The 13,313-nt window shown below is 39.6% G+C and overlaps 2 protein-coding genes and 1 non-coding gene across 3 annotated transcripts; 1 reads left to right on the forward strand and 2 right to left on the reverse strand.

Moving 5' to 3' along the window:
* The first annotated feature begins 958 nt into the window (after positions 1 to 958).
* On the forward strand, positions 959 to 4,083 carry LOC103999942 (very-long-chain 3-oxoacyl-CoA reductase 1). The gene is made up of 3 exons (XM_009421848.3): positions 959 to 1,776; positions 3,225 to 3,294; positions 3,636 to 4,083. Exons 1-3 carry the CDS (start codon positions 1,133 to 1,135, stop codon positions 3,879 to 3,881), a joined length of 960 nt encoding a protein of 319 aa, XP_009420123.2. The 5' UTR covers positions 959 to 1,132; the 3' UTR covers positions 3,882 to 4,083.
* A 1,977-nt stretch (positions 4,084 to 6,060) lies between these two features.
* On the reverse strand, positions 6,061 to 8,032 carry LOC103999941 (zinc finger protein CONSTANS-LIKE 3-like). Its single transcript, XM_009421847.3, has 3 exons — positions 7,279 to 8,032; positions 6,983 to 7,192; positions 6,061 to 6,371 (listed from the first exon to the last, which is right to left on the reverse strand). The coding sequence occupies exons 1-3, from the start codon at positions 7,942 to 7,944 to the stop codon at positions 6,321 to 6,323; spliced, it is 927 nt and encodes a 308-aa protein (XP_009420122.2). The 5' UTR covers positions 7,945 to 8,032; the 3' UTR covers positions 6,061 to 6,320.
* A 2,698-nt stretch (positions 8,033 to 10,730) lies between these two features.
* Positions 10,731 to 13,313, reverse strand: LOC108951441 (uncharacterized). The gene is made up of 2 exons (XR_010501526.1): positions 12,794 to 13,313; positions 10,731 to 11,486 (listed from the first exon to the last, which is right to left on the reverse strand). It is a non-coding gene; the product is annotated as an uncharacterized LOC108951441 (transcript).

A 13,313-nucleotide genomic window follows, 5' to 3' on the forward strand; every position in this document is an offset into this window, starting at 1 on the left:
GTAGATGAAGCATTAAATTCTAAGTTTGTGAAGAGTTATAGCTCTCTTCGAGTATTTTTTAAGTCTCTTTCTCCATTTTAAGTTTGGATGTAATTCTAAGTTATATAAGGTGAAAGATCTTGTAAAAAAATGAGTGTGGAGGTTCACTTCTAAGCTTATTAAAAGGAGAAAAGTTATAACAAAGGTTGTTGATCTTCTTCCCTTAGAAAGAAAATCGATAGTAAAAGTCGATTGTCTTGATGGAATAGGAATCGAGATCGAATAGTAAATCGAAAAGATCAAACTACTATAAATTGATTTGCATTAATTCTCTTACTTTTAATTTGTCATTGCTTACTTATTTATTTTACTTACAATCCCTTTTTTTCAAACATCTCAAGTGCGGGCGCACACATAAATACATGTATATATATATATATATACATATATATATATATATATATGTATGTATATATATATATATATGTATGTATATATATGTATGTATATATATATGTATGTATATATATATATATGTATATATATATGTATGTACATATATATATATATATATATATATATGTACATACATATGTATGTACATATATATATATATATATATATATATATATGTACATACATATATATGTACATATATATATATATGTACATATATATGTATGTACATATATATATATATGTACATACATATATATGTACATATATATATATATGTACATATATATGTATGTACATATATATATATGTACATATACATGTATATATATATATACTGTATATACATATATATATATATATATATACATATATATATATATATAATATACTGCCCTCCTACACGCTTCCCGAGGCGGAGCCTCCGTGCTGACCTCTCCGCCAGTCCGTGACGCCCGCCGCTCACGCGCCTCACAGAGCCGATGGCGCCCATCCGCCGCCCGCTTATTTACCCTCGTGCCGCTCCCCCGCGCCTCCCCGTGCCTTGGCGCAGTCCCGGGTCCTCGATTCTTCCGACCAGCTAACATCCGTCGCATTAGACTCCCTCTCTCTCTCTCTCTCTCTCTCTCTATATATATATATATATATAAAGAGAGAGAGAGAGAGAGTCTAATGCGACGGATGTTAGCTGGTCGAGATGGAAATCGACGACTTCATCAACGTACTCAAAGCCCAACCCTCATTGATAATCCTGCTCTCATCTCTGGGATTCCTCACCCTCCTTAGGGCCGCCATCGCCCCCCTGAGCTGGGTCTACTCCACCTTCCTTAGGCCTGGCAAGGACCTCAAGTCGTCCTACGGCTCATGGGCCCTCGTCACCGGCGCCACCGACGGCATCGGCAAGGCCATCGCCGTCCAGCTCGCCCACCGTGGACTCCACCTCGTCCTGGCCGGCCGCAACCCCGCCAAGCTCGAGCAAGTCGCCGACGGCATCAGGGCCGCACACACGGCCACCATGGTGAAGACCGTTATCGTGGACCTCGCCACTGACGCGGCGGATTGGATCGACCGGCTCGAGGCGGAGATCGAGGGGCTGGACGTCGGGGTCCTGGTGAACAGCGCGGGGACGACGTACCCCCACGCCATGTTCTTCCACGAGGTGGAGGAGGAGCTGTGGCGGAGCATCGTGAGGGTCAACGTGGAGGGGACGACTAGGGTCACGCGTGCCGTCCTGCCAGGGATGCTCAGGCGGCGGAAAGGCGCGGTGGTTAATCTCGGATCGGCAGCCTCGGCGGTACTGCCTTCTTTCCCTTTCTCTGCCGTGTACGCTGCTACCAAGGCGTAAGTCTGCTTCCTCCTCCTCCATCATCATCATCATCATCATCATAACCTTTTTCATCGGTAGCAAAACCATGGAATCGCGGATGAACATCAGGGGTGACCTGGCTGATCATGTCTGTAGTCTCATACTTATCCTTGTCGTCATCATCATCATCACCTTTTTCCTCTTCCTTCCTATTCTACGTGCTGGTGACATCAGCCCTGAAACTTTTCGGGGGCGGGACAGTCGGGATTCTGATAGCAGAGTAACATGCATAAGAATCATGGCGTACATCATTGGATATATTTACATGTTGAGTATGCATGTTTTATGTGCATGGTAGGTTGAACAGGTAAGGCTTTGTTTACCTTCTCAGTGAGAGCTCGCACAGCATGCAAAGCACCACTTGCAAGAATTTTCCTCATTAATTTTTGGAGTAAAGACAGGCTGATTCGTAGGTGCCCAAAGTACATCAGATAACTCCTATGCTGATGGGAGTATTTGGAATTTATGATTGCATTTATTGGATGAGAAATGCCTCTGTCTCCCAACTGTCCAATGAATCACACAGTGAAACATAAAGAGATGACGTGCGACTGTTTTTAGTGTTTTCTTCCGGCAAAGACACTTGCACAATTTATCCAAAAAAGAAAAAGTCAACACTAATAAAAGAAGATATTCTTACATTTTCCGACACATCTCTAGTACTTGTAAAACATCATGTACATTAAGAAGTTAGATTACTAGTAACAGCTGGACCTCAATTTTACTCTTAAAAGATGAAATACTATTTGTTGTAATATTTGCTATTTGTACTCAGTTTAATACACAATTCCTGAAAAACAAAGATTGAAATTGTTCTCTTTTCTTTTCTTTTTAATTTATGATTGGTTTAGAATGTTGGGAGTCCATCACACTGCAGCTAAGGAGACATTCTTGCATATGTATCTTTCAAACTTTTTTTCACATTACCTTCATACTTGCATAAATTAAAGACAATATTAAAGCCATCTTTTAGATTTGCTCCTTCTGTCACCATATGTGTAAATGCCAGTTCTGTGTTTAGATAGGTGCAGTACTGCTGTGTTTCATGCAGGGAGTAGGATACAGTTCAGTGTTTTTTTTTTTCTTTTTTTTTTTTGCTCATTAAATGGACATTGATAGCTGCACAATGATATCTTTTGGCTCTTCTGCATAAAGAATTGATTTTGCCTGGCCATTTCTGTAGTACTCCATGATGGCTGAAATATATATATATATATAGTTGGAATGAATTTTTGACTTACCTGCAAAAAAAGAAACAAAAATCTTTAGAATTATTGTACATATACCTTTTTTTCCAGTGAGTTAATTTGCAAGATATCATCACCTTGAATTCCTACTCTATAGGCAAGTATATTCACATTCATCCATTTTATGGAAATCAATTGTTCTAAAAAGAATAATTGAATACTAAATGTGTTCCCAGATACATTGATCAGTTGTCAAGGAGCTTGTTTGTGGAGTACCAGAGGATGGGCATTGATGTGCAGTGTCAGGTTCACCGAATATTCTCTTCCTATGAAGTTTCTGCATGCAATTTTACTTTATATTTGTAGGAAAGATTTGAATAGCACAGTTCAGTTTGTGTCATTCATTTCTACCAAGTGAGATAATTATCTTTATGCCTTGCTAATGATCTATGAGTAATAAAGTCAATATCTACAACAATGGCCATGCATGACCAATACAAACTTTAAGAAAAAGGAAGCGTGACGAGAATTGAATTGGATCAGAGGTAGATGTAGTCCAGTAGAATAAATCAGTAACAGCATAGAGTGTTGTAAACTTGTTCAGAGTTGCTGCTACATCACAACTTATGGTTGGCTTCTTATTGCAGATACCTTTCTATGTAGCAACAAAGATGGTGTCCACGAAGCAATCTTCCACATTTGTACCATCTCCAGATGAGTATGCTAAAGCTGCTGTGGATTGGATAGGATACGGACCACGATGCACTCCCTACTGGTCTCACTCATTGCAGTGGTGCTTCACTTGCTTCATCCCAGATTTTGTTCTTGATCTCTGGCGCTTACATGTTGGGATTACCAACCGAAATCAAGCAGTAAGATCGAAAGAGGAATGAGAACAGAATTTAAAGTTTAGAGTCGGTTTATGATGTTGCCAGTGAAGTACTTTGTGTGGTCTTTGGACAGTGCATCGTACGATCATTACAGTTAGTTTTTATGTGAGAGAGAATGATATTTAATGTGCATGGTAGCTTAAGCTGTTCACCTGCTAAAGAACAGTATAATTCAAGGTAATTGGAGAATGATATTTGAATGCTCTGTCTGCAGAGCATTCATGCCTGCTGCTTCTGGTGGTCTCAAGCCATGTCTTATTTAATCACCTCTGCTCACTCCTTTATGAGCATAGTAATGGAGCACACCCACCTCTGATCACCTCCACCTTGATTCCGATGTATCGATGGATTGACCGTACCTAGTAGATGTCCATTGATTCCTGTTGTCCTTGTTCATGCTGCAGTCTCACTAAATTAATTGTTCGAGTGGCTCCTTTCAGGGTTGCAGGCCTGCTGCTTTGGATCATCTTCGATGGCAAAAAGTTGTAATTGCTGTCTTGAAACCATTCTTTGCTCCAATTGTTAGGATCTCAGCAACCAAATTTAGGAGTCCATTTTGATTTTTGATTTCTTTTGGTTGAGGGAATGTTCAGATACATCCATCTGATTAAACCGGCTTTAGATATTATTTATTTGAATTAGAATTAGGACTAAAGATTTAGAAAAAGAGTAAATACCCGAGTTGGATTAGGTATTTGTATTTGGGTTTAAATATGATGAAAATTGATAATACCCAATTGGTGTATTAAATAACAATTATAGTTCTTCATTTTTTTTGTATACTCGTATTTAATGAACCAACTTAAAATATGATTTGGATATTCCGAGTAGATTTAAGATTCATCCAAATAGAAAAATAGGTACTTAAAATAGATTTATTCAAATTATACTATAACGAAAAATTATCGGTATCATCCTCATAAGTGTTGTATTTTCTGTATGATACATTTATAATGCAGAAACAATGCTCTCAATAAGAACTCTATCAATGTGTGTATTGTAGGAGGATATGTGACTTACTGTAGAAATGCCTCCATCAGTAGTTATAACTTCAGAGTTGCAGATGGATCACAACTGATGGTTGACTTCTTATTGCAATGAAGCAATCTTCCACATTTATACCATCTCCAGATGATTATGCAAAAGCTGCTGTGGATTGGATAGGCTATGAACCAAAATGCACTCCCTACTGGCCTGAGTCATTGCAGGGGTGCTTCATTTGCTTCATCCCAGATTTTGTTCTTGATCTCTGGCTTTGACATGTTGGGATTACCAACCAAATCAAGCAGTGAGATCAAAATAAGCATGAGAAAAGAACTCAGTGAGCTTAAATGATAAAAACAGACAAACTTGAGTCAGTATATGATGTTGCCAATGAAGTATTTCTGTAGTCTATTGACACTGCATCTTACAATTCAATACAGTAAGGCCACTACTCTATATATACTGTCATTCATAGCAGAAAAAGAGAGTGTTCTATAGCATAAAAGATATTTGCCTTTTTGTTTCATCATTTCCAGACTCTTTAATCTCACTGTGGAGTGTAGACTAAGTTTACTCTTTCATCATTCTCCCTGTAGCTAGTGGTTGAATCTGTGAAGGAATATGTACCTTTTTGTGCTGAAATATCTAATGAAGACAAAATGCATTCATAAATGATGGGCAAGATCAAGATGAGATGAGTCGGATTCTAGCAGCAGATCACAGTGATACAAAGATTGAAATTGGTCAAAAGTAAAAGACAAGAGAAACTGAATCTTGGAAGAGATTTTAGTCACCAAACTAAGAACACAGACAAGCTAGAAATGATGCCTAAACACAGCATTGTCACATGAGCTACAAAAAAGATTACTAGTTGATTCAACTTTTGGATGAGGACCTCCGCTGAGCATTCATGAAAATTTTACCCAAAAAATACGCGGATAATAACGAGTTATTATCAAAGAAAATGAAGTTACAGTCTCTAAAGTTACAAACTCCTTAATGCAGGTTATTGGATTCAATAATCCAAGAGGACCAATGCTAATGTGCTGTTGATGACAATTTAATAGCATTCAACAAATAAATTTGAAGTTTATGAAGCAGTGTATTTTCTTCCAAAAATAAAAAATATAAACAAACTGCTCAAAATGTTTTAGGCAATAGAGACATACCAAAATCTAGTCTCCAAAGCAATTTCCCCTTCCAATCAAGAATCAATCTTATCTATTCCATAACTTCTGATTAATTTTTGAGAACTGAGCAAGTAGACATCTTGAATTGTTGTGTTTTTACAGATTCAACTGCACACAAATTTGCAGTATGAGCTGACAACTTCAGCCTCTTTGCAACTTTCTAGTGATGACAAAACACTCTGTTTTAGCTGTTCTTATTAGCTGATGGAGTATTACATCAGGGATCTACAACCAATGATGGACTAAAATTGACCTCAATGATGTAAATCTATAAATGATCCTCCTCCTCATCATCATCTTTCCTTCGCACGAACCGGCCCTGCCGCAGTCGAAACAAGAGAAAATTTTCACTCAGAAAAACTTTCAACAAAATAATCAATTGATTTCAACTTGAGTACATCATCAGATCATAAAATGAAGCATGTGAAGAGCAAAACTAGTGCAGGATGAAATCTTAAGCTGGACTGCAATGTCCTGAATGCATGCCAAAATTTCTAGGACATATCTCCATTGTTTCATGATCAAAATGATTTGGTACCAAACATAGAGTGACTCTCAATTGCAGCTAAATCGAAAGTGTCACAGTTCTTTTCGATCGAATTATATGCTTTTTATCGATGATTGAATAATTATGACGAATTTCCACTCTGCATTATAGAACTTGGATTAGATCTTCATACTATATCTCAAAGCATGACAACCAAAAACTGGAATTCAGTTGCATTCAAATCATTCTTCTTCTTCTTCTATATGTCAATTTCTTCATACACACTGAATGATATAAATCGAAATATTGTCGATTTTTGGTTTGCATTTTGATTCACTGGTCTAGATTTGTCACATGATCATTCTGATCTTTTCACGAAAAATGAAGCATGAGGCGAGATCCAATCAACGTTGCTTGTTGGATTGTAGTTTCTTTGGTCGTACCTTCAGTCGTGGCCGCTTCTCAGCGTTGAGCTTCCGCACCTCGTACCGAATCCTCTTGGCGAACAGCCTATTCCTTCTCTTCTCCTTGTACCTCATCACCCTCGCTTCCCTGCTCAAGCCGCTCCCCTCCGCCGTCCGATCTCCATCGCACGCTCGCTGCTCCGGCACCTTCATAGGATTGCAACTGCCGCACCCCACCTCCACCAGTACCTGTTCTGCCCACATCGATCGATGATCACGGTGTCCGACGGCCAGATCCACAGTGAAAGGTTGGGAGTGGCGTTTTGTTGACTCACCGGGAAGGCGCCGGAGTCGTAGTGGTCGGCGGCGTGGTTGTGGAGCTGCGGCACGACCTGGGGGCCCTCGCCGTCCATGTAGAGAGGGCCTCGGTCCGACCACGCCGCCAGGATCTCCTCGTAGTCCAGCTTGAGCGCCAGCACCTGCGGCGTCGCGCATCGCCACAGATCCACGCCGCCGTCGCCCCCGATGGCGGAGCTCGCTACCTCCTCCTCCGACGAGGAGGCGGGGACAGAGGAGGCGCGGCAGTACGCCCAGCGTTCCCGTCCCCGGAGCGCCCGCCTCGCTAGCCCGTCCCCGTCGCCGCCCTGATCCTCCTCCCAGTTGACAGATGGCGACGCCAGGGACGCCGGTGAGGGCGAGCCGGACGACGAGGAGACGTCGACGCCGAGGAGAGCGGCCAGCGTCGGCTCTCCGCCAACGCCGCGGTCATCGAGCAGGCAGGCCACGTTGGGTTCGCGGTCGAGGTGCTCCGGGTGGAGGGGTGGGAGGTCGAGCTGGTGTCGGCGGCAGACGCAATCGTCGGGAGCGGCGGCGGAGGACATGTCCGAGGGATCCGCTGTCTCAGGGGGAGGCCGCGGAGGAGGGGGAGAGGAGAGATGGCGGCGGAGGCTGACGTACTTGGGCTTGCGGGCCTTCGATCGGGTTCGCCGGGAGCTCGGCATACTCCGTCACTAATAATCAGAAGACTCGAGTCTTCTGCTGATGAGGACGAAAAAAGCAGTTTTTTTCTTGCTCCATTGCGGGAAAAGGTCACGCACTTTTTCTAGAAGGATTGCGGCGGGAGTGCTGAGCTGGAGGATATCTAAACACGTGGACATACCTTATTGGGAAACTGGTGATCAGATGGAGAAGTTATCCGGATTTTGTCGGTTGCGTGTGAACGACGCACGAGGTGTAAATGCCCCATCACGAGAGTTCAGGTTGGTGCGAGATTTGGAGAGATCTAAGCTGTCCGATGACGATCAAAGGGCGGAGGAGGTTCGGAGCAGTCGAGTCTGATGTGCTCCGATCGGATCAATCCCGACCCGAACCCGTTCCAAGTGCAAATCGGGTCATAGTAACAGTTCAATAACCCGATTTAAGGCTCGCAACATCAACATGAGGATGTGGCCTCCATTTCGTGGATGCTTGAGCTGAAAGGAAATGAATTGTTCTGTAACACGAATCTTGACGATCCAGATGGCGAATGGGCAATGCCAACATGAAGACTAAGTTCGCACCTCTTTTTCTTGCAAGTGGTTATTGCGTGGAATTGGCAAATCATCTCACCATTCCGGCGTTTGTTCATTTGATGGGTTCTTTTAATTTGCAATCTATTTCTGATTTGTTACAATACGTATATGTATATGTACATACGTATATGTATATGTACATATATATATATATACATACATATACATATATATATATACATACATATATATATATATATATATATATATTTATATATACACATATATACACATGTATATATATGTGTACATATATATATATACATATATATGTATATATATGAATATATATACACATACATATATACACACACACACATATATATATATATATATATATATATATATTCACATAGTTTCTAAATCAATAATTTTTGTATTTATCACTTTAAACTAAATTATAAGAAATAAAAAGCCAAATAGTTAATGAATGTGGTAAACGTCATCTTAGGTATTTAAAATTTTAGCACTTTTCAAACTCAATGATAAACATGATTAACAATAATTAATCAAAAAATTACTTGAGAGTGTTAAGAAGGTTGACGTACATAGAAGGTTTAAATATTTTTGAACAAATTTTTGAACAAATTCTGAAAAAGTATCCTAAATTTTTATTATTTTTCCCGTTGAATGCTTCCTTTTATTTTATTTCTACCAAATGCTTTATTCTAACTGCCTAGTGCCAACTTTACTAAAGAATTCAACGAGATCTAGTGCCAACTTTACTAAAGAATTCAACTAGATCTAAGGGTTAACGAGGGAGACATGAAAATATAAAAATAAAGACACAAAGATTTGGGGGTGAAGAGTCGATGAGAAGGGTGTCACAAGATGATGAAGGAGCCTTATTGAGGCCAATGAAAAGCAAGGCTCTTGTAGCTCTTCGGGGCGATGACAATGAGATCCATCAAAGACGAGGATTAGGTTGACAACGACGGAGAGGTACTTAATGTTGACCACAGAAGAGAGACCTTCCATGATAACAATAGTGGTGACACTCAAAGAGATAAAATAGAGAGTAGAAGTGACACCAACCTTGCCAAGGAAGTCCAAAGATTAGTGTAAGAAAAGCATGAAAATATAAAAATAAGGACATAATATTCGAGTGAGAAATCATGGGTTGAGAGATCGATGAGAAGAGTATCACAAGGTGACAAAAGAATCTTATTGAGATAGCTCTTATAAGTTACGACAATGGGATCTATCAAAGACGAGGGTCGAATTGACAATGACGAAAAGATGCTTGATGTTGACCATAGAAAAAATCTTCCAATAGCAAAGGTGGTAGCGACGCTCGGGAAGATGAAATGACGAGTGAGTTGACATAAGCTATGCTTGACACGATAGGCCACACAAGAGAAGATAAAAGAACATCCTTATCGTGGCTATCTCCTTCCCCTCAATCGAGGTCAACGATTAGAAAAAGATTTAACAATTGATGTGATAGAAGGTGACAACCATGTTACAAGGTAAAGGCCATAGAGATCGATCACAAGGATAATGCCATTTTTTAAAAAAGAAAAAAATTAAAAATATGATTTTTGAGAATTTTTATGATAAAAAAAATTGGACGGCTATTATGACAACCTATATATATATATATATATATATATATATATATATATATATATATATATATATATATATATATATATATATATATATATATTCTCATCAATCTCATCCAAATTAATATCCTGTCATACATTAATATCGACAGATGTGGTGCAGGTGCTGAAAGAAACGTAAAGGCAGACATATCTTTTCGTTGGATATGGAAGATCCACCAAGAAATTGTGCTCATTAAATGATGCAGTGCCATGTCTTCATTTTCCATTGCTACTAACTTTTACCACCAATTGGTTTTAACTGCAAATGTAATCTTAATCATCAATTTTACGAGAAGGGTATGAAATTAATTAAATTAGAACAATTCATGAGACAGTGATTTACGTACCCCCATTTTTAGTTCTAGCATCTCTCCAGTGGTCCATTAAAAGCATCATAAATGAATAAACAAAAATGACTAAACGTAACATATTCTATGTACTCAACAACATCATGTCCAATTACTAACATAATACTTTATCAAACAACAATTAACAAGACTAAGAGCCTATAAGTAGGCATAAAAATCCCAAATGCAGTACTGTAGAAGAAGCAATGACAAAGACACAACCATGTTAAACTATCTAGCATATTTCAAGATGGTGATGTTCTAAAGTGGATGTATTCATACACACCAATTGCATTAAAAACCATGCTTTGTGTTTCAAGGTTGGAACATTGCTCCAGTTAGATTGACAGCAGACTTGGAACAGTATGTTCTTGCATCTACGTTGTAGCAAATACAATGGTGCACAAACATTTAAACAGCAAATCATATCCAGAACAATTTATGGAACAAGATTTCTACGTTAACTCCATTAATTTAATGAATACAATCCAACCCAGTCACCTATATGCCACTTCTTCCACCAGAAAATTCAGCTTTTAATTGGAACAAGGACCAACAAAATAACAAACCATAATAGCAATAACCAAGCTACAAAATGATTGCAGATAGGAAATCGAAACAATATTACACAATAGATGTGGAGAATGGAACTCAAAAAGCAGATATATCGGACTTCTTACAATCAAGAACTGGGAAAGAAGCAATCAACCTAGTCTCTTTGAGTTTTAATGCTGAAATCGTCGATTAAAGCAATGTATCACGGGTACCATATGATCCGCTAGGATGGAGAAACCAATACTCCTACCAAAGATTTTCATGAAGGTACTGTCTAGTCTACGGCTCTGCAGATGCAAACAATAAGAGCGCAAAACCTACATATCCTACACTAAAATCATAAGCTAGTTAACTTTCCTCTTTCGAGTTGGATGCCTGAAGGGATTCCTTGCAACAAGATCCTTCATTTTGGCCCAGTGCAAATGTAGAGTTCACACTAATGCTGCTTATGACTTTAGACCTGCAATAACAGAACCAAGTTCCTAGTTCTGCTAAGTCATTTGGCCTAAGATGAATAACACCAGCCTTGGTGTGAGAGAAAAGGCATGCTTAATTTAACAGCAACAAACACCTTGAAGACATGCAATTTGAACAATTGCTCAATTGAAAGCTAAAAAATCACATTCAAACTATTTCGTCTCCTAATATTAAGTTGATTAGGAAAAATAATTAATTTCAAAAACCATTTTCTCATAAAAGACTTCCCAAACTCATAAGGCAAAGTTAAGCGAGTTATGTGTTCATCTCCAGCTCCCTATAGAGTAATACATTATATTCGAATACATAAGGAATGAATTTTTCTTTTTTCACGCAACTTCGCAATATATTACATAAAACACAAGGAAACAGAGAGTATCATTCTTCAAAAGCCATCCCAGTGATCAGGTATAAGAAGCATACAAAAGTGTATTTAACTGAAGTTACATGATTGTCTATCCTGTTTCACAGTGTTAAAATAATACTACATTCGAGATAATAACAACAACGAGGAAACATAAACTCATATGCGATCATACTTTTTTCATACTTATGTGCACCATGTACAAGCAGTTGCTTATATGCAGCTGCGTACAATATTTATGCAATCATATAGAGTACTAAGGGAACAATGGCCATATGTGATGTTGTCACATGACAGCATCTGTATATACCACTTATTTAAATTACTGATACATATGGTCAAACACTTCACAAAGAAAGAAGATAAGATAGATGATTTCTAAAGCCAATCGCCTATTAAAACATCACAATGATCATCCAGAAATTAATTAGAGACAAGATAAGCATTAGATAGAGAACTATCCTAGCTTAACACATCAAGAAGATGCAAACCTATTGAGCTCCTATAGACAGACACTCATTCCATATTAGAGTCATGATTAGCTAACATATCCTTATGAATAACATACATTTTTCTTTTGAATTTAGGCAGATTTTAATATCTACATCCATGGTAAATCATGGAGAATTTTTAGAATAATAAACCTAGTTCAAGAATCCAAGCCCATCAAACTCAGACTGATCGTCATACACTCAACCTGGCAATGTAATTCTGGATATCTGTCATCAAACTGTAAACCATATCACAACTACACCAGAAATCATTACGCAAGCAGAAAAGATAGATTATACATGAAAGAACATCAAGTAGAAAGAATAGATTTCGCATCAATTTTTGTTCTTTCCAGCTAACATCTTTACGCTACTAGAAGCCATAATAGAAACAAAGCTGACCCAGACAAGATCGAATGAAATACCGAGGCATACCTGTTGGAATGGAGGAGGGCCGCGGGCCCGGGATAGGTTTCAGGATTCCACCAATAGCTGGGATAGGAGGTGCTGCAGCAGGCGCAGAGGATAGACTCGCACATCCCGTCCAGCTTCGCCCGATCCTTCGTGCTATCTTGAACCACGACTCCACGCTCTTGGACTGGACTACTGGCCATATATGTTACTCGTGTCCACCACCAGATCCTTGATCACGTACATGCGCGGCAGAAGGACGGGATCTCGGTGAAGGAGACAAGGCCGTTGTCGCCGTCGATGTTCATGGCGCAGGAGCCGCAGATGCCATCGCGGCAGGAGCGGCGGAAGGTGGGGGAGGGGTCGACGTGGTTATTGTTCCCGCACTCTTCGAGGTGGATCTCGTGCTCTGGAGCTGCGGCTCCTCGGGAGTCCAACCGTAGAAGGACTTGCTGAACTTGGGCTTCGAGAATCGGGCTGCTCCTGGAGGAGGCGGAGCAGAACCCTCGCGGCGGCCATTAGAGATTGGATTAGTGAGCGCCGA

Source organism: Musa acuminata, chromosome BXJ3-10 (genome assembly GCF_036884655.1).
Source record: "Musa acuminata AAA Group cultivar baxijiao chromosome BXJ3-10, Cavendish_Baxijiao_AAA, whole genome shotgun sequence".
Classification (NCBI taxonomy): domain Eukaryota; kingdom Viridiplantae; phylum Streptophyta; class Magnoliopsida; order Zingiberales; family Musaceae; genus Musa; species Musa acuminata.

Excerpts from the sequence above, each read along its gene's own strand:
- LOC103999942 (XM_009421848.3), top strand. The coding sequence starts at position 1,133 with ATGGAAATCGACGACTTCATCAACGTACTCAAAGCCCAACCCTCATTG. Across the intron at positions 1,777-3,224 it reads GTGTACGCTGCTACCAAGGC|ATACATTGATCAGTTGTCAA; the intron begins GTAAGTCTGCTT and ends ATGTGTTCCCAG. Across the intron at positions 3,295-3,635 it reads GCATTGATGTGCAGTGTCAG|ATACCTTTCTATGTAGCAAC; the intron begins GTTCACCGAATA and ends TTCTTATTGCAG.
- LOC103999941 (XM_009421847.3), bottom strand. The coding sequence starts at position 7,944 with ATGCCGAGCTCCCGGCGAACCCGATCGAAGGCCCGCAAGCCCAAGTAC. Across the intron at positions 7,193-7,278 it reads ACGACTCCGGCGCCTTCCCG|GTACTGGTGGAGGTGGGGTG; the intron begins GTGAGTCAACAA and ends TGGGCAGAACAG. Across the intron at positions 6,372-6,982 it reads AGAAGCGGCCACGACTGAAG|GGCCGGTTCGTGCGAAGGAA; the intron begins GTACGACCAAAG and ends CGACTGCGGCAG.